The sequence below is a fragment of the Lethenteron reissneri genome, chromosome 7, assembly GCF_015708825.2.
Source record: "Lethenteron reissneri isolate LAM-NWPU_2019-01 chromosome 7, ASM1570882v1, whole genome shotgun sequence".
NCBI lineage: Eukaryota > Metazoa > Chordata > Hyperoartia > Petromyzontiformes > Petromyzontidae > Lethenteron > Lethenteron reissneri.
This window is the reverse complement of record NC_083785.1, coordinates 12,433,644-12,453,298: the sequence shown is the minus strand read 5'-3', so window position 1 is coordinate 12,453,298 and position 19,655 is coordinate 12,433,644. Positions and strand designations below refer to the sequence as shown.

The 19,655-nt window shown below is 42.2% G+C and overlaps 2 protein-coding genes across 7 annotated transcripts in view; both read left to right on the top strand.

Annotated features, from left to right (window-relative positions):
- Window positions 1-9,441, top strand: part of LOC133357994 (catenin delta-2-like) — a 291,019-nt gene extending 281,578 nt beyond the window's left edge. For all 6 annotated transcript variants that reach the window (XM_061576251.1, XM_061576267.1, XM_061576260.1 and 3 more), the window contains one exon: window positions 244-9,441. In XM_061576251.1, the coding sequence (XP_061432235.1) occupies window positions 244-600 (357 nt within the window). In that variant the 3' untranslated portion in view covers window positions 601-9,441. The remainder of the gene's footprint in view (window positions 1-243) is intronic.
- Window positions 9,442-17,906: 8,465 nt separating this feature from the next.
- Window positions 17,907-19,655, top strand: part of ANKRD33B (ankyrin repeat domain 33B) — a 30,927-nt gene continuing 29,178 nt past the window's right edge. The window contains exon 1 of the mRNA XM_061576375.1: window positions 17,907-18,015. The gene's annotated coding sequence lies outside the window, so the exon portion shown is untranslated. The remainder of the gene's footprint in view (window positions 18,016-19,655) is intronic.

The following is a 19,655-nucleotide window of genomic DNA, read 5'->3' as shown; positions in this document are numbered from 1 at the left end:
GGGAAAAAGACGTATGGATTCTAAAAGGATTAATAATTACAACACTATGATGCCTGATCATTACTTTCACTCTAACACTGTTGTGCACTTCACTAATTAACAACGGACCAATTAGCATTCGTATTCTTTGGCCGACGATGTGTCCTATCCTAGTTTTTCGCCATTTAAAGCGGCATCGTATTTAACTTGCCGTTTTTAACTCCACGTGTCTCCACCGCGTCACCACCACCGCGGTTTGCACAGACAACGATGAGAGCGACGCTGGCGGAGAGACAGCGGCGGGGCGACCCGTCACGCCGTGACTACGAGGCGGTGTACTGGACGGCGCGCCCGGCGCTGCCCGGCGCCAACGATTCGTTCTTCGACGAGCGGCTGCACTTCGCCGGCGACGCGTGCGGGACCCACGCGCGCCATCCCCCGCCCGGCACCTCGGCCAACTACGTGGAATTCTACAGCACGCGGCGCGCGGTGGCGCACGCCGCCACCGCCCCCGCCGCCGCCGCAGCAACCACCGGCGCAGTCGCGACCGCCGCCGCGGCCACCGGGAGAGGCAACTACGACTCGCTGCACTACCGCGATGCCACGGACTCCTGGGTGTGAGCGCCGGTCCGGTCCCGCGCGGAGTTGCCGAGCCGCTGCCTGAGCGTGTGCGTGTGCTTCAAGCGAGAGGAAAATAAATATTTTTTTTTTCACAGGTGTGGTGTTTGCTAGTTGATACGATGGCCAACATTTGCTGATTGCCAATGTGTTGGTTTGATATGTAGAGTTTATTTTTTTTCTTTCATCTTTGGATTGATTTTTTTCTTCTCAAGAGTATTGTGTTTGCTAGTTCACATAATTTGCAGACGTTTAAAGGCTGATTCATGTCCACCTCCGCAGCCATTGACTTTATGGTTATTATGCTCGGAGGAAACATTTTTATTTTGTTTTATGATGTTGAAGAAAATAATTTTACTAGACGAGGGGGGGAAGGGGGGTTGTGGAGAAAGCATTTTATCTACATAATATTCTGCATTGCTGTGTGATGATACAGCTCTGCGCAATGTGCGTGTACAAGGGGCAGTTCTAACGATCTGTTTGTACTGTGTTAAGTTTGGGTCTAAAGACAGCGGACACATTACATTGGACCACTGTTGTTGTCTTTAAACATAAACTGAAGATTCTGCTTTAAAGAAGGCAGGTAAAGGTTGTGTTTTTTTAAGTGAACAAATGAATCAGATTAATTTAATATTGACAGATTAATGGGGTCAGATTATAGATGTGCAAACACAGGGGTAGGTTATAAGGCCCCTTTTAGGACGTGTGTGTGCATTCGTGCTTTTTCATACAGGTGCATACGTGTGTTGATACCAATACGTAAATCTGTCAATGGGCGTGTGCACATGCGTTAACCTGAACTCTGATGTAAAATATTTTTTGTGCCAGAGTGGCTTTAAACTCTTAATATTATTACAACTGTCATTGGCATCATTTTGCTTTTAATCTTTACCTTGGAATTTAGTTGCCATAAACTGTGGCAATTTATCTTCTGTACTGCCACTACCTTCAGCCTCTTGTGAATATGGTATTTTAATTTCAGTCAGATTTTTTGCAATATTTCTTTCACTGTCACCAAACACACATATTAGTGAATTAAATTGTATTTGCTAAAATGAATTATGTTGATGCACAGATCAATGAAGGTTATGGGTGACGTGACAAAGAGAAGACATTTTATTTTAAGTTAAAGCAACCCCCCTCCCAACCCTCTTTTTTATTAAACATTCCACGCTGTGTGGAGCATTTGATTTGGAGCGTACCATGATGGCAAACGTGGGAAATATGGGCGGAAAACAAAAGGACATATATTGGTGCATGATTAATAAATTGAATGGGTTATGAAACCCATTTCGTTATCTGTCCCATGGCAAATGAAATGTGACGTTTAAGTATAAAACATTATCACTGACTTTCAGCGGTGGCTCATGGCTCTAATATGTTGATAGCAACGACCTTGGCCTCTGCTTTTTCAGTCTCAGGTGACGCGTTCGTGTGGATTAATTGACGATTGGAACACAGTGGCTGTGGTGATTTCCTCAGCACGTACAGTCTTGTGCAGCTTCCCAGAAAACTGGTCGACCGTTGGGTGACAATGGTGCATTATGCAAGTTGCCTTCGCATTTCAACGATTAAATATGCCTGTACGCGTCAAACCAGATTGCAAAATCCAGTCGCTTCCTGAAAGTGGAGCCGTGAGCTGCCAACTGTTGACTAGAAGTAACGCAAAAATGCCAAGCCTACTGATTTTTAAGGGGCAAGTTCCCGATTTTAAAACCCTTGTGCCGCATTTTCAAAGCAAGGATTGCATCACAACTGAAACAAGAAAACGTAATTCATAATGCGGTATATTTAGCCTTGAAAATGTGTGCAGTTAACGGGTTTAAACATTACAATCCTACCACTTAATCGATTGGATTGGCGAGTATGTAGTAATATTGTAATTTTGTTAAAGTGAGAGGCTGTGATTTAAAAACGTGCGTTATCACCATGTAATATGGACCCCAATCTGTATTATGTTTTCAAATGAGTCGTGTGTGAACGCATTTTTATTTTAGTTCAAATTTTAGCCATTTAATGGCCATTTTAGTTTGTCTCTGTGGTCGAGATAAATCAGGTTTCATGATTGTATTGTATTTACAGATGTAACTTTACATTTCTTGCATTCCAAATATCGGGGAAGATTTCGGCACAGGAGCTTGGGCGTGTCTTTTTTTCTTACCTAAACAGGGTCTTCTACTCGCAATACATTGCAGTCACTAAATGTAAAAATGAATGCTTAATTTCATTCTTACTCATTTAAATTGAGTTGACTCGAAATATTTTTTTATTTATATCACAATATTTTCATAATTGCCACGATTTTGACAAATAATTCGGATACTAAAATAACGCATGTCATATAGATCTCAAAACAAAATATTCCCACCTAAAATAGCTACTGAGTACTGACCAGGCAGATTGTATCTGATTTCCCATTCAACACCCCGCTCTGTATATGAAATGAATCCTTCAAATACCCCACACAGTCTGTGGTGGACTGTACCATTTTTGTATGTAAAGGTGCAGTTTCGGCCTAACAAGTCCCCACATAGTTGTACTCTGTTTGGTGACTGAAGTTGATTGACAGGTCTCTGTGCTCTGCCAGTTCCCTCTTACATTCTTTCTTATTGCCGACAGGAACTCCACGATCTTCAGGAGACATGTAGCCAATCACGGGCAAGCATTGTTGTCACATGGCAATTTATAAACCAGTCGATTGCATTATGGTTGAAATCATACGCTAGGCATCGTCATCTTTCTGCTGCAGGAATTTAAGTGGTTTTGAAATGCTTAGCACGTTGCTGTCAGGTGGTTCGCTATGTACAGATTCACGGGTCTCCTGCTATTGCCGCAGACAAAAAATATATTTTCTCTGCTTGGGTCATGTTTAAGATGGTGGCCTTCATAGATATAATTAACCTTTGTTTTTTTTACGGTATATTTAGGTCTAATTTAATTTGAGGTCTTCATAGTGGGGTTAGTGGAATTTTGCTAATTTTGTCCATCAGACAAGGAACGGCAGAATATGCAGAATATTGTAGGAGTTCAAACGAAACATTGGGATCTTACTGGCTAGATTTACATATAACAAAATCGCCCTAAATACACCCAGGCTCCTTGATTATTGTAAGCTAAGTAGGGTTTGAGCCTTGTTAGTAATTATTTGGGTGACCACAAAGGCTTGCCGTGCATTGCAGATATTGGACTGCAAGGTGTGGCCGGGAAATGTTGGTGCTGAATGTCACCCCCTCGTATGCATGGTGGATCTTCGGGTACCCTGGCTTATTCCCACACAAAGCCAAAAACACTCTTTAATAGAATTGGAAAAATATCTCAATTCAGCAGGACGCTGGTGAAAAAGTCTTGAGGCTAAGTGAGTTTTGCCTCGGTAAATAAGTTTCATTACCACAATACCTTGATATGAACCACAATACCTTGTCCTCAGAGAGCATCAACCATCACGAAAACTCCAGTTATCCTCGTAGCGGCTTTTGGCTAACCATCGAACAAAGAGTGCTTTCAGATGCTCTTTTGCAGCCGTCTGGAACGCTCTTCCGATAGTAGGAAGCCACTAAGCTATGCACTTTTAAATCTAGATTTAAAACTCATTTCTTTACCACTGTTTTTATGTTTAGTTTGTTGTCCTTCCCTTGCACCGATTAACACGGTTGGGCTACGTACGTTGCGAAAGAAGTTCAACATACATACATTACTGTAGTAGTATTATACATTCATGTTGGAAATGGCAAATTCAGACAATGACGTGGAATTGTACCGATTGGCCCTGTGCTTTGGTCTCCATGGCCCACTGTGCAGTTTTCTCTTTCATGTTGGATCAGCGGTATTTTTGGATTGTGGCTGGCGGATGGTGCAGAAAGGTTTTGGTACGTTTGCTACTCTAGTGCGTAGCATGGTGTGTTTGCTGTACTTGAGGGTTATGGGACTGTGAAAACCCAGCTTTTCGTGGCTGGTAGCAAATTGGGTAGAGAGAGGGCTTGGCTCTGTGAGTTTTCTTAGCCAAGGAAGTGAAAGTCAATTTGGCGTTAATCCCCTATCATTGATACAAACATTCACAGGTTTTAAACTGAAGTTTCCTGCATTCTCGTGCGTTGTGACCCAAGAACAAAAATCAATACCCCACACTGTAGCTTGGGAAACATGTAATTATTCATCAACTAGTATATTCACATGTTTTTCAAATACATTTGCATCAGTTAATGTTCATTGAGTGACTGCAACCGTGGTAATGTTTACATGTATACGCAACTTAATTATAGAAAGGAAAATTAATTACTGTATTGTACTATTGCAATTGAAATTGCCTCAAACATTTACAAAGTAACTAACACAACTCACCAAAGCCTATCCGATGCATGATACACTCAAGTTTGTAAGTCCTTGTACCGTAATTTTTGCTCTGTATTTAAGGAACATATTAAGTCTTGGTAACGCATGCATGTGATAAAACGACATGCTGTTGGAAAGTATAGTACAGTACGGAGTGTCGAGTGACACTCATAGATGGAGTAAGAACATTTAACACACTAACTTTTTAAAGCGTTTAATGTACAAGACAATGATGACTCGGTACCCAAGTCTCTGTGCCGTCAGTGATCACAATTAAATGTTTGGATAGTTGCTGGCATTAACAGAAATGGTCAAGTCCCACAAAGGCCTTGGCCTGCCTTGGCTGTGAAAGGTTAATGAGCCTTGTGGGATTTTATAAGTGAAAGGGGTTTAACGTGGGTTGGTGGTGGAGGATGGGAATTCGTCTTTTGGCGGATAGGGACGCTGGGATGCTTGGAATGTGCTTGTGAAGGACAGATGGCATGTGATGTAAATGGTTTGCGGTTTGAGAAGCAATTGGTTTCACGGTGTAATTTTATTATGAAATTTACCTTTACACGTGATTATGTAGGAGCCACTTCTAATTATTTGAGATATACACCGTGCGTATGAGTGCGCGAGTGTGCGTGCGCGCGTTGTACATTTGCTGTTTTGGCGTGAGGGGTGCTGTACAAACTGCAGATAAGTGGCACGACATGCAACTGGTTTAACTTTATTATTTAGCATTGCTGGTTCATATATGGGTTGTATGCGATTTCACTATTGGCTGCCTTCTGTACCTTTGACTTTTTTATACATATAATGAGACTCTGTCTCGAGCCCGGAATATCAGGACAAGCAAAATAAACCGTGGTCCTGCAGCCTTGGAGCAGACACAACGATTTCACACGATGTAATAAAACTATGGCACAGTTTATCAGCAGCAAAACGTGTATCGATCAATGGTTATGTACAGGATTCTCGTGAAGGTTTGTTTAGTCTGCATTTTGAAGGATAACACAATGTTTGCGTTGCATTTGGTGGCCAGGTTGGGTGGAATTTGAAATAATGAAAGGTAGGGACATGTTTTTTTATGACAGTACCCTTAACGATTGAAGTATTCATCATTATTGCCTCTACCTGTGCGGCCTTACACCTGTGCGCCCTACATATGTATGCTCTACACTTGTGTGACCCTCCACATGTGCGTCAGTCACACTTGTATGGTTCTTTACCTGTATGGCCCTGCACCTGTATGACACCTCACCTGTACCCCCATACATCTTTACAGCGATGCAGCATTCATTAAGGTATCAATATGTAAATATTAGTGGAGTGTAACACTTTTGAAGGTTGTTTTTATTGCCATCATTAAACCCATTGTTTAACTTAAAACCATCTTTTTATTGTCCGAGAGAGAACTACTTGGCATATATCATGAATTCAAAGCAGGGGCAATACATGATGGGGATAGTTTTCTAAAGTGAATCTTAGAGCCCACTGTGATAGGACTAAAACAAGATTGAATGATTATGCAGAAATTAATTTTTCAAATGTTTGAGTAAATACTTTAATTTTGCGGTTGTCATGTTTTATTTTTTACTTTTTTTTAATTGTGTCATTTTTGAAAATGGCTTAGAGTGGGTCTGTTTGATTACTATTGTTTGAGGCCATGGTGCACTTGTGATAACTAATTGACAGCTATGATGTGACGGCTATGCATAAAAAGTGTCAGGTATGCATCGGCTTTGGCAGGATTGTAATCATTGGTGTTGGGATAGAAAGTGCTCTCTGCTCCTCATGGATCACAGGATGATCCATGTATAGATACCACACTAAAATGAATGGCAAACATGACAGAGAAAACAACATTTAAAATTTAAAGCCTCTACGGCTCCCACCAATCTCAATACACTAATGAAGCCTTGTAACATTCGTTTGTCCGTCGTAGGCATCACATTATTCAATCACCTTGTTTGGAAGAAAGTAAGGGGATAATTTGAAATCAGTGGAGTGCCTAAATGGATCGTGCTGTTTTTGTTCTATGAAGTGTGGAAGGCGAGGCAGCTAGAAAAATGCAACAAAAACTACTGTTTTGCACCTAGAAACAGGTATTCACATCTGATGTAAATAGTGAATACATTGTGAAGAAAAACATTTTTTTGCCCAAAAAGTTCAATACCACTGACGCAGCATTCTGGTTTTGCCAGGCTCAACTTTACATGGCTACCAGACATTTTACCACGATTTGTGGCTCATAACCCAAGTTTAGACTCGACCAGAACCCCAGCTTGGGTTGGGGTTCTTTGCCTGTGATCACACAGTGTGTGGTACAGGGACCCCGCTACCACATTGGCTGTAGCAACTAACAGATTTGTGCAAAAAAATTGTAAATTACATGGTTAACGCGACTCCAACTGGACATTACAACACCACTATAGCAACATGTGCCAATTTCATGAATGAAACAGTATATGCTATTAATCATCATTTTGCTTTGATTTGAACAGTCGTAACTGTGCTTGGATATTGAGAAATGTATTACTTATACCAAAAAGTACACAAAGTAGGTGGTTCGATTATTAATTAATACGATGATAAACAGTGTTTACTTTCAAAAGCAACCTTTGGGTGTTATAGTACCAGAGTGTGAGCTGCGATGACCATGCCCTGTGTCACCCTATCGAGTTATGCTCCAAATTAAATGCTCTGTGCTGATCGTCCACCAGGTTGAAAACGATGGTAAAGAGTAGTGTATCGGTGCTGTCTGCTCCACGTTTCAACAGCTGTTCTAGAGCTGACGGGTTGAATCGCCTGAATAATGAATAGGTGAACTCTTAACCATGACCCTCCTTGCATAGCCCACGTGGTTCCACTCTCGATTTGAGTGGTGACTGAGCTGTGGGGCAGAGAACGCGACCCCTAAATCTCGATTCGGCCTCCCATTTTCATTTCACTTCAAAATTCACACATTGGATATGTAAGCAACGAGCCGGGATAGTTCAACCATGTCCGTTTCTATTTTTACACCACCATTTATGAAAATGTACTTGTAATATTGTTGAGGCAGCATCAATAGGCTTGGTTTAATGTATTTTAAAGGCTAGGTGTGTGGTGCTGACTTGGGGTCGTATTAGTTTGTGACACAAGGAGGTGAGATGGGGCAATGTTCTCTGTCCTACGATACCTCTTCTTGTTTCTGATCAATGGATGAGTGGGCATGGGTTATAAATTTAGTCGTTTCTTTGGCATACTACAGAATCTATAGTGCATGCTCTCATTGCATCATTAATTCTACATGGGAGACTACTGTAGATTCCAATTTTGCAGAGGACTTTATTGAGGCCCAATGAAGTGGCAGTGTTTGGTGTGGCTTTGAAATCACTAAAAAGCACAGCGGCCCTGAGAAGGAATGACCTTCAGAAGCGGAGGGATTTATATTCTTTGATAATACATTTTGAGCCGTAGTTTGTTGATCACCAAACAAGTTCACCTGTTGAGTACACTAGAAATACAATACTCTTTTTTAGGTCTTATTAAATGAAATGCTGTCTTTATATTATACTACAACTGTCTAAGATAGCTGTGATACTGTTAGAATGCTGATGTCAAATTCCTCGCACAAAGTCGTGGTCAAAACAGGTAACTTATAAACGCATCCATTTTGTTGCCTGATTTGAGTGTAAAGCTGTGTATAATCCAGTCATGATGACCCGTCCTAAACGCACGTAAAAGGATAACATTAATATTCGGATTGGATCTCCTTTGCTCACATTGTTATTAAGTTTGCTGTAGCCCACCTACTTGAACAGATAGGTACAGGATGAGACCGTCTTGTCTACAGCAGTACACATTGCACCGAATGCCTTCAGTTGAGAGTGCACAAATATTTTAAAGCGGAAACCGTTCCCACTCCCAATGTCTCCACCACCCACGTCCGACACATGTCACTGCACACGTGTGACCCTGGCGCAAAACAACTTTTGTGTTGGCACAACCGGGACAAATATGGATTTCCAATTATGTCCTGACAAAAATCTAATAATAGTGTCAACCCTCTCCACATCGTGGAACTGGCCATGGCTATGTGGAGCTGTACGTGTGCGGGACGTGGACATTGGACTGTTTCTCTGCCGGAGTGCGCAATGTATTACCGTAAAGACTTTGTTTCACCTTGCCCTAGACACTGCCATCAAATTCCATTGTATTATCTCACTACGGCTAAAATTCTTCAGAACTCGTTAAATACCAATGAAGCGGAGGGGGTAATTTTCTAAACATGTTTTTGTACCCTTGCATGTCACACCGTGTGCCCTGTACTGTAATGTATATTGGAAGTCATTGAGGTAGTAGTTTACAGTCACCCATTGTTATTTTGAACATGCTATTTTTTCTGTTTTACATTTTTATTGTTATTTTTGAAATTAAAAATAAAAAAAACACATTTGTTCGGTTTTGTAATGTGAATGATCACAAGGTGGTGCACAGCACTTCCAGTGTGCATTAACAAAGCGACGTGATAACAAATAAACAGCTGGAAACAAAACCAGAGACTCCCTAAATCATTCAGTGTGTGTGTGTATACAATCACCGAGCCATGTGTGCCACTCTCGGAACCCTCCATTGAACTTCGTGGACAGTCACCAACAATACGTGACATTGTATGATGCCACAGCTGCCAGTGTCAACTGTCACGAAGACCCCAATGGTCGAAGTTGGAACCTGACGGCATGCCACAGGGTAAAGCCAGGTGGACAGACCGACTGTAGGATCCGCGATAACTGGTTTGGTGCTGATTTTGCCCTTCATGCCTCCCCCAGTCGCTCTCTGCCAGGCAGTCCTGGCGCAGTTTTTACTGGTAGGAACCTCCTGGTTACACCAGCCCACAGGGGATTATTGTGTCCGTCCGTCGTGCATCAATAAATGGGAGGGGTGGGGCTGGGTGGAGAGGGGAGGGTGGGAAGGGGCTGGGTGGGGAGGGTGGGGCTGGGTGGGGGGTGGGAGGGGCTGGGTGGGGGGTAGGAGGGGCTGGGTGGGGGGTGGGAGGGGAGGGGCTGGGTGGGGGGTGGGGCTGGGTGGGGAGGGGCTGTTCACCCCGTGGTGCCCTTATAAAACTCAATGTTTAACCTACTCACGCCGGCTTGTGCCCGCCCTCACAGTCGGCCATATTTGCGGAATACACCACGCCGCCGTTGACCCTGGCCATTGACCGAGCAACCCAACGTTCCTACCAGCTCCCTCCGTAGGACAATGTGCTTGGACGGCAGTGGGTGTCGTGATGAAAAACGTGCGGCAGGTGAATTTTGGAGATCTTCATGAACTGCATTCATGACTACACCCCCTCATGGTGACTTGAGACCGAACTTCCATTTCACCGATTCACTTCTGTCGTGTTCGCCTTGCCACTGGACAATCGCTTCCGTATCAATCGTCATTGACGACTACTGTGTTTCCCATTGCCATGAACTTCACTTATTGATTTCTCTGCACACGTTGAGCACTCGTCCTTCCAGACTGATTTGTCTCATCCACATTATTCAATTCGGGGCCGTCCATAAATGACGTCACGCACCTCGGGGGGGGGGGGGGGTCAGACATTTGTGACGATGTGTGAAGAGGGGGGGGGGGGGGTTTGAGAAATGTGACGTCACATCAAAATGCGCAACTTTGAATAAATATAGACAACACGTTCTACTTAATTAAATATACTTTTTAATAAATGTTTTCTCCTACAACATCAGAGTGCAGCGCCACATTAAATACGCACTACAATGACAATAGTTTAAAGCGATTTGAAGCATATTTTTTTGGGGGGGAGGGGCAGAGCTTTGTGACGTCATATTTGAGGGGGGGGTCTGACTTTTTGTGACGTCGTGTGACGAAGGGGGAGGAGGGGTCAAAAATCGTCCAAAATATCGTGACGTCATTTATGGACGGCCCCTTACCACACTGCAGGTTCAAAACACTTATATTTATTTCCTTGCACGGCTCGACTTTGGAACTCTTCCCATCGTATATTTTCTAAAGGTTGTATGACCTTGCTCAACGTCACGTGTTTCCAGTTGCTTTGTGTTTTGGGTCTTCGGGCCTGTCAACCAGACCCTGCAAGTCTTCTCTCCACGTCATCCGGTGAACGTCCCTTGGCTGTTTTAGAGCAGAGTTTTTGAGGTCGGCATTTGTTCTATTTAGCCATTGCAACCCAGACAGTACTTTACATCTATATACACTTTATGAATCAAATCGTGACAATTATTCTAATGGTAACTTTGTCCATCCAAGCTCAACTCTGCTTAACCTCTGAGAATGTACGAAGTTGGATGCATTCTGGCAAATTTTGTCAAAGACAAGTTTTTAAATATATATGTATTCTTTAGAAAGTTTACCCTCAGACCTGAAACTGATTATGATAAAAACGCTGACTCATTAACCTGAACTTACAGCACCTGGGGCTAATGTTAAAGGCCATATGGACCATAACAATTAGGAGAACTAAAGTGGCAAGCTTCCTGGCCATTGCCTGTGTATGTATCAAATTCATCTATCAACGTTGAAGAGGCGACTGCCACCCACCGACACATTATTACGAGTCACGAGCAGAGTGGCCCCAGCATAATTTTCACTCTTTTTCTCTTCTCTTTCTCTCGCCCCTCCCTCTGTAGTGCAGTGACTATAATGTAATGTCTTGCACATTCCATGCTTAAGAATCTCATTTCTATTCAACCCCCATTCATCTAATTTAGCACTTTCGGCCCATAGCTAAGAATATGAATGTAGTTGTACTTGTAATAAAATATTCTTATTACCTACAATGCTCTTTTGGCAGCACTACTTAGTGTGAACTATGAATGGCTTAATCCTATTCCTCAAATTCCTTATTTAATAACGTCCAAGTCGAACTGCTTTACTTTTTGTTGAATAATGCAGTGAATTCTGCTCTTGCTGAGTGGCTGTAAGGCTACTTGTAGTGATCCATGGCTTATCGAGACGGGAATGCTCCTGCGTTCTCTCTGAAGCAACAATCCTTCTGCTCTCGGAAAGCTTGGGTTTATCCATTCGGAGGTGATTGAAATAGTTTTCTCCTCTGCAGTCCGGTAACTATGGAGGGCTTGAGGAGGGGTCTCTATTTCATAAAGATTGATACGTCGCCTACTTCATTCTAAAAATATATATTTTTTAAACCTGTTTTAGTTTTAGGGCTGCTGCCGTGCTGTGTTGGTTTGGACGCTGGACTTGCAATTCGCGAATTGTCGTTAACCCGATCTAACCCAAAAAACATTTATTATTAATAATATTGATCGCGAAACGCGACGTGTTTAAATGTATTAATTCGAGCCCCACCCTCCCCTACCCACCCACCCACCGACCTTTGTCCGCCCGGCAATACGATTGGGTTGCATCACCGTTGAATCTCCAGGTTCCGTGTGGTGGGGTAAAGTGTGGATACTCTCGCCTCTTCCAAGATGTCGGGCCATTGTGGAAGAGTAGGCCAAATACCCTCTACAGGGGGCTGACTAGAGCCTCAAGTAGCGGTCTTTCTCGCAGCAGTGATGAAAGCAAGTAATGTGAGATTTGCACCTTTATACCTTTGTTGTTTAAATTACCTTATTTACAGACATAATGAAATGTATTGTATATAGTGTCTAAATATACAGCAGGAAATTATAGTCTGAGCAACGCCACATATTTATAATAAACATGCCCTTAGTATTCGATGTTTATTTTCAAGCAATTTAACATGATTTATTATGCAGTACGATTCAAAGCGATCCATTTAAAGATACCCCACTAAACACACTTTTATTGTACGGTAGTGAAAAAAAACTTTTAATTTAAATCCTCTACACATCTCGGACGAAACTCAATGCACTTGTGAAACATTTTAACATTCCTCTGGAAGACATGGTGCCATCGATCTCGCCGAATTCAACCACGCGTTGAGAAAGCAGTGAGAGGATAATTCGATATCTGCGGGATACATATCAACAAAAAACTCAGTCACTAACACGGCCTCAAAAGTATTTCATAGGCGACGTTTCAGAAAGTGACCCTACATCAGCATAACGAAGTACTGTAGAACCAAATAATGTATCCACAGTATTGATGGATCTCCCAGTTTGCGTATTTTGTAATGAAATGCTTAATCAAGGTACTGCGATAATGCAATTATAAAAAAAATAAACATTGTTTAGAACTAAAGTAGGCATTTTATACATAAACTAATAATTTAAAGCCCTTTTTTTTCTTGGTTCTTTCGGTAAAGTCACGTAGAAGGGAAGTAATAAAATAATAAAAATAAAACATAATAAAACATAATAAAATAAAATAATTATATTATTATATATTATTTTATTATGTTTTATTTTTATTATTTTATTACTTCCCTTCTACGTGACTTTACCGAAAGAACCAAGAAGATGGATCCCTGCAGTCACGAAAGCTTTAAATCGAAAATTAAAGCCCTTTGTCAATCCCCTGCTGGGCGAAGGCCTCCTAATCCGTGTTGGCCATTCGAGGTTGTTTGACCATACCAGTGCTGGTTGGTGAATGGGGAGGCCCAAGACTTGTTCATATCTCACTGACCTCTGATGTAAAGCCATGGCCAGGAATCAAACTCAGTTCGCTGGGTTCATAGCACAGTGGGATAATCATTGTTTAACTAGTATTCTAGTATTGTTGTCATTACTATTCACACTTTGTGTACTGGGTTATCTATTTTATCACTTGTGGCCACGTTCCACTGAACCGTCAGCACTACAAATAAGAGGACTGTTGGAAGCAGCGCTAAGCATGGGTCCCACGTGTTTTCTGGTTGTACCGCGTGTCGTTCAACGTGAGGTCCAATGTTACGCTCCACCTCAGAAACGGCGAAGAAGCTCTCAACACGTGGAGTGAAACGCCAGACATCGTGCCGAACGACGTGCGGTACAAATAAAAAAAACAAGCCAGAGTTATACAACATAACCGCGAAAAACTAAACAACAGCAGTTCAAAGCACATATCTGTGTGACCAACATGAACATTGCACAATTCCTTACGTGGCATGATGCGCAGCCGAACAAGCAGCACAGGTGTCAAAGCAACTGCATCCCTTACCTGTGGAGAGTGTGTGATATGGATACGCGTTTTGAATTGGCCAAGCCCTATAATACAGCGTGCTTGGAATCGCACCGAGAAATAGAAACACATGGATTCGTTCTTAATTTTTGGAGCTTTCGTGACTGCAGGAATTATTCTTTGTTTTTTTTCGGTAAAGTCACGTATAAAGATAAAATAATTAATTTAATTTATTATTTTATCTTTATACGTGACTTTAACGAAATAACCAAAGAAACACATGAATTCGTGAATACATGCAGTTTAAAGTCGTCATGTGGCTGTCGAGAACACTAAGTGGGCCTGGGCAGGATACGTCACTCGATTGGACGATGACCGATAGGCAACCAAAGCAGTAAACATGCCCAATAGGAGATCCGTCGTGAATATAAATAACCATATCAGCTCATGGGCAAGTGTATGGTGGATTCTTACGTTGCAGAACCATGACAGATGATGGCAGCTCTATGAGACCTCCATCTAGCAGTACATTGGTCATGGTGGATGACTATGAATACAGATGTTGGCTTACATATTCTTGGTTCTTTCGGTAAAGTCACGTAAAAGGGAAATAATAAAATAATAAAACAGAATAAAATTCTCACGACGTTTCGGCCACAACGCAAACAGCCATCCTCAGGTTAAGAACAGGTCTGTCGAAAAGACAGCGTCCTAAGGACTGTACCGAAAGAACCAAGAATATAAATCCCTGCAGTCACAAAAGCTTTAAATCGAAAAATGTTGGCTTAATTATAACATTGTATTTTTGCCGTGTGCAGGCCCTTATTGGACCATTCCTATCGTGTAACTATTGGGCTAGATATAACTTAATTTTGTTTCTTATCCAATGTTATCCTGATAGTGCTATCAGCATCATGTCATAAAACAAACCATTCACTCGAACTCGCACAGAGCAGCCTCACCTGCCCTGTAAATCCCTGTGCTGGAGAACCGTTCACACAAAAAATATCACGGAACTACTTTTGAAATATCTTCAAATGACCACGTATCCACACGGAGGGGCAGGACCTTTCCCACCTGGAATGTAGCAAATGTATTTTTTTTCCTTCAATGTTATCGATATTTTCGTTATAATCAGAGTGCTTTACAGTAAGTACTAATGAGGGTGGAATGGTGGCGCAGTGGTTTGATGCCCTGCACTATGAGCTCGGTTACCTAAGCGCGATTCCCAGCCAACATCAGCGGCGAGTGATACGGTATCTGAATCGTTACTTAGCGTCGCCCATCACCAACTTAAATTGGCCAGCATGGTGGAGCATGGTCAAACAACCCCCGTGGCCAACACAGCAAGGAAAGACTTTTATCCAGCTAAGAGCTAATGTTCCTCTGAATCATTGCACAGTAATGCGCATTCATCATTGCCCCCGTTCAATGTGCATCGACGCAAAACGAGTGTGAGTACGTTTTCATTTCAACGAGTGGCCCTTCGCGTTAAGAAGTGGCTCTTATGAAAATAAAATCTTCACAAGGGGAGCACACCACCCACACGTGAATCCAACTCGAGGCTTCATCACAGTGTCATAGGAAAATACACAACAAAATGAACATTTGTACATATATATCATTTACTTTCCGAATGTGATTTTTATACAGTAGAGTCTCACCGAATCTCAAGATTCTTATTTTTGTGGATGATCCTGCATTTGGATGGTTACCCACTTCCTTTCGTGAAGCATTTTGCGTGTGGGAAAGGAACGGAGATGTTCAGTTAAAACCCAAGAATCCAAATAGATAACGCATAGGGCTTTCAGGGACGGGCTCATAAACCCACTTAACGCACTGCAATACTCCTGTCCGCGTCAGAGGTCAGCAGGTTTAATCCATGGCCTCCAAAGTGGTGCAGGTCTAAAGTGCATCAAGGCCTGTAGGTTGTACAAAATCTGTTCTGGAGCAATCGCTATATTGTAATTTTCTATATTTTGTATTGATTTAAATTTCCCCAAACTGTTTTCCCGACTGTGCTCTCGGTCTCACGTCATCAAATGCATGACAGTCAAACCAATCGTTTACATTCTTAGAGCTGGAATTTTGCAAAAAAATATTAATCACAGAACCAAACACATTTCAGGTTGGGGTGTTTTTGTGCAGTCAATAGTGCCTGGGTTGAGACCATGAACTCGCTACACTTGGGAACCTGGTCTAACCAGAGGCAAGTGTCTGGATTCAAACCCAGGATTTCAGCAGCGCCAGCTCAGCACCCTGATTTCTGGGCCTGCCGGCCACCTCTCTATATTATAATTTGATAGGTCTACTGGACATTTGTGCAAAAAGAGCTTTATAGCTCATCGGATTCCTCCATGATAAAATAATATATTCTGATTCGGATTCTGTTTCATACTGTTTGCTTGGAGACTCCATGTAACAGTGTCAAATCATATATTCACAATACGCTTTTTGTGTTTAGTTTGTTGTCCTTCCCCCACACCTCATGATGAGCACGGTTGGCTATGTATGGTGCGAAAGAAGTCCAACATACAATACAAATATGTCCACGCAACTTAGCAATGCTTCTAGGAGTCGATCAGCTGTTAATTGCTGGAGTCTCTGCAATGTAATATTTCATGATACTACAATACATTTTCACGATGATTATAAAAAAAATAGTTTCCTCTAACCTTGTAATCATAAATTGTATCTTTTTTTAGCTTTTCTAGACCTCCATTGCAATGTAAATGTATGCTATTGCAGTTCCCTTAACATAAGTGAACTGCAGTTGTATATATTTACATTTTAATCGTAATATGTTGTGTTACAACTTTACAATGTATAAGGCTTATAAGAACATACATACTGTCAGTTACACTGGATTATTTTGATATGCACTTAGGGTTGGTATCAAAACAAACGCTAGCCCAGGGTTCAGACATATGCGGGAAACCCAGTGTTATGGCCTGATCCATGAGTATGAGAGTCCTATGTTTAAGACATAATGGAGATAGTAAAAGTGATGGTCCCATCATGTGTCACTGACAATGCCAAGGGATTATTAAATGAAGCAAATGCTTAGGGGTCAACAAGAAGCCCAAAGAGCCTAAGATTCCTGAAAAATAAGGGTGCATCAAATATCAGCTCATTAAAACCTTAATAAACATAACAAGCTCCTTAAACATTTCTAAAAAGCCATCCCATGTGTCTTCTCTATCTTGGGTGCATCTCACTTCTCTTATTTCACTACATCTCAAATGCTTGTGTATATATCACTTATCTCGGTGCATCTAGATCTCGTGTCTATATTGATTCTGTCATATTCATTGAAATGAACGTGGGAGGGGGGCAGCAGGGGGGAGTGTTCCCAAAATTAATTCTGCTTAGGCCTCCCAATGGGCTATCCCAGGGGTCGGCAACCAAAATAACAAGAAGAGCATTCGTCGTCTTGGTTCTTTCGATAAAGTCACGTAAAAGGGAAGTAATAAAATAATAAAAATAAAACATAATAAAATAAAATAATTCTCACGACGTTTCGGCCACAATGTCTGAATGACGCTGTCTCCCCGACAGACCTGGTCTTCACCTGAGGACGGCTGCTTGCGTTGTGGCCGAAACGTCGTGAGAATTATTTTAATTTATTATGTTTTATTTTTATTATTTTATTACTTCCCTTCTACGTGACTTTACCGAAAGAACCAAGACAATGAATCCCTGCAGTCACGAAAGCTTTAAATCGAAAAAGAAGAGCATTTTTTTCGAATTCGGTAACAAAAAAAAAAATCGATTTTTTTTTTTCAAGAGCCGCAATGCACGTGAATACGAGGCGGTGGTCCTCAATAAAGAACGGTCACGAAGTGGCCCTGAAAGAGCCGCGTGCTGCTCCAGAGCCGTAGGTTGCCGGCCCCTGTGCATTCACACGCCCGCCTACTTTTTAATTCCCACTCCCACTGCTACATCGACCCAAACCCTATCTGTCTCCCTAGTCGAGCACATGGTGCAACAGAGCAAGCAGCGAGAGAACGGTGCTGAGACACGAAGTGTTTTGGGAGACGATTTTAGTTTTTGAAGGTGAGTAGGCTAACGCGTGTGCCACTTTCCAGTTTGCAGTTCTGTCTTGTGAACCTCTTGATGGTATTCCCTTCACATGGTAAGACACATGGTCTGTAATTAAGCACACTTATTATAAGGTGTATATTGTCTCCGCTATGCATCGTTTAATTCACAGAGTAACCGAGCGTTGTTGTCTTTGCAATGTTGCTTAGCGGCGATATACTCGGTATGTGAGTCTGGGTTCACACGAGTAAACAGTGATCATTCGAGACGTACGCAAGACCCGTGCGGCCGATAATTATTGACCTTGCCACACGCACATCCTTTTGTTCACGACCAAGTGCACATGACAGGTAGCAGTTGGCAGCCTGTGTTGCGGAGATATTTCAACGGAGCACGTGTTGGGTTTTGTTAATGTTGTTTCGGTATTTGTTGTGCATTGTTATTTTACCTACGATTCTTTTTTTCTATCGTTTCCCATTTTCTAACCAGGCGATATTGGTGTTTTTGTGATGTCTTGTTTTGTAATGCACGTTGAGATGCCACGGCAATAGAGTGCCTGATAAATGCAAATCTTTAGTGTCACTCTTTGAGCCGTTGCAGTACATGTCTGGTGAATGTTCGTACCTGTGTTAAGCGCGTGGACTGGCGGTGTTAATCAAATGAATAGTCTTGTAGCACCTCAAAAAGTAATCCTGTCATATGATAGACATGTTGTTATTCCATTACCAAAGTTGGCAATAGTTGCTCAATCTAACACGTATGATTCACCATTATATTTTGCGCTACGTTACGTAAATAAATTACGTAGTTACTTAGTTTCTCACTTTCAATTGAGTTGACCTAGAATACACATTTCCAATTTGTTGTTGCGTTGCGTAACCTGGAATTGAATCAACGTGTCCCGGAACGCAGCGGAGTGCTCCAAACACCACCACGTCACTGCTCACCGTGGTCACTGTGGTCACATAGGGCACAGCAGCAACCACGGGTATCGTGAATGAGCAGAGGTGGAAAGTGACAAAGCAGAATTACCGTGAACACGAGGACGCTGTGATAGGGGTGGCATGGTAACGCATGCGATACAGTTCGTGGAGAACGGAGGTGGGCGGGCTGGCTGGCGGGGTGGAGTCGGATAGGGTGGAGCCACCAATACGTGCCGGTAGCTCACCTTTGTGGAATGGAATTATCATTATTAATAAGCATTGCCTAGAGACTGCGGTCCCTGCCTCACTGCAGCAGTTACCTGCGACCTGAGCCACACCAACGCCTCAACCACATCTGCGGCCCAAATTGCACGACTAGATATTGGAGGGGAGTATAGGAGCTCGCAAAAGGATATAAAGCTTGCAGTGATATTCATGTTGTTAATCTTCATTATCGGCCATGGCCAATCCACTGATAGATAAAGGCCTGCCAAAACTGCTAAAATCTCGTGTGATACTGCGATTTAGAAATTCACTTAGCACATTCACACGGGGTTATTTCATTGCCCTATCTGAGCTCTCAGACGTATTCCATTCCTTGGCTGCCACTATTCTTTATATTCAGTCATAATCCCTTCTATAACGTGTCCTGCCCAAGCCCAGTTACTTTTCTAGCAGATTGACTTATGTTCTCTTATGATGTGTTCCTATTTCTTTATCTCAATGCAATTC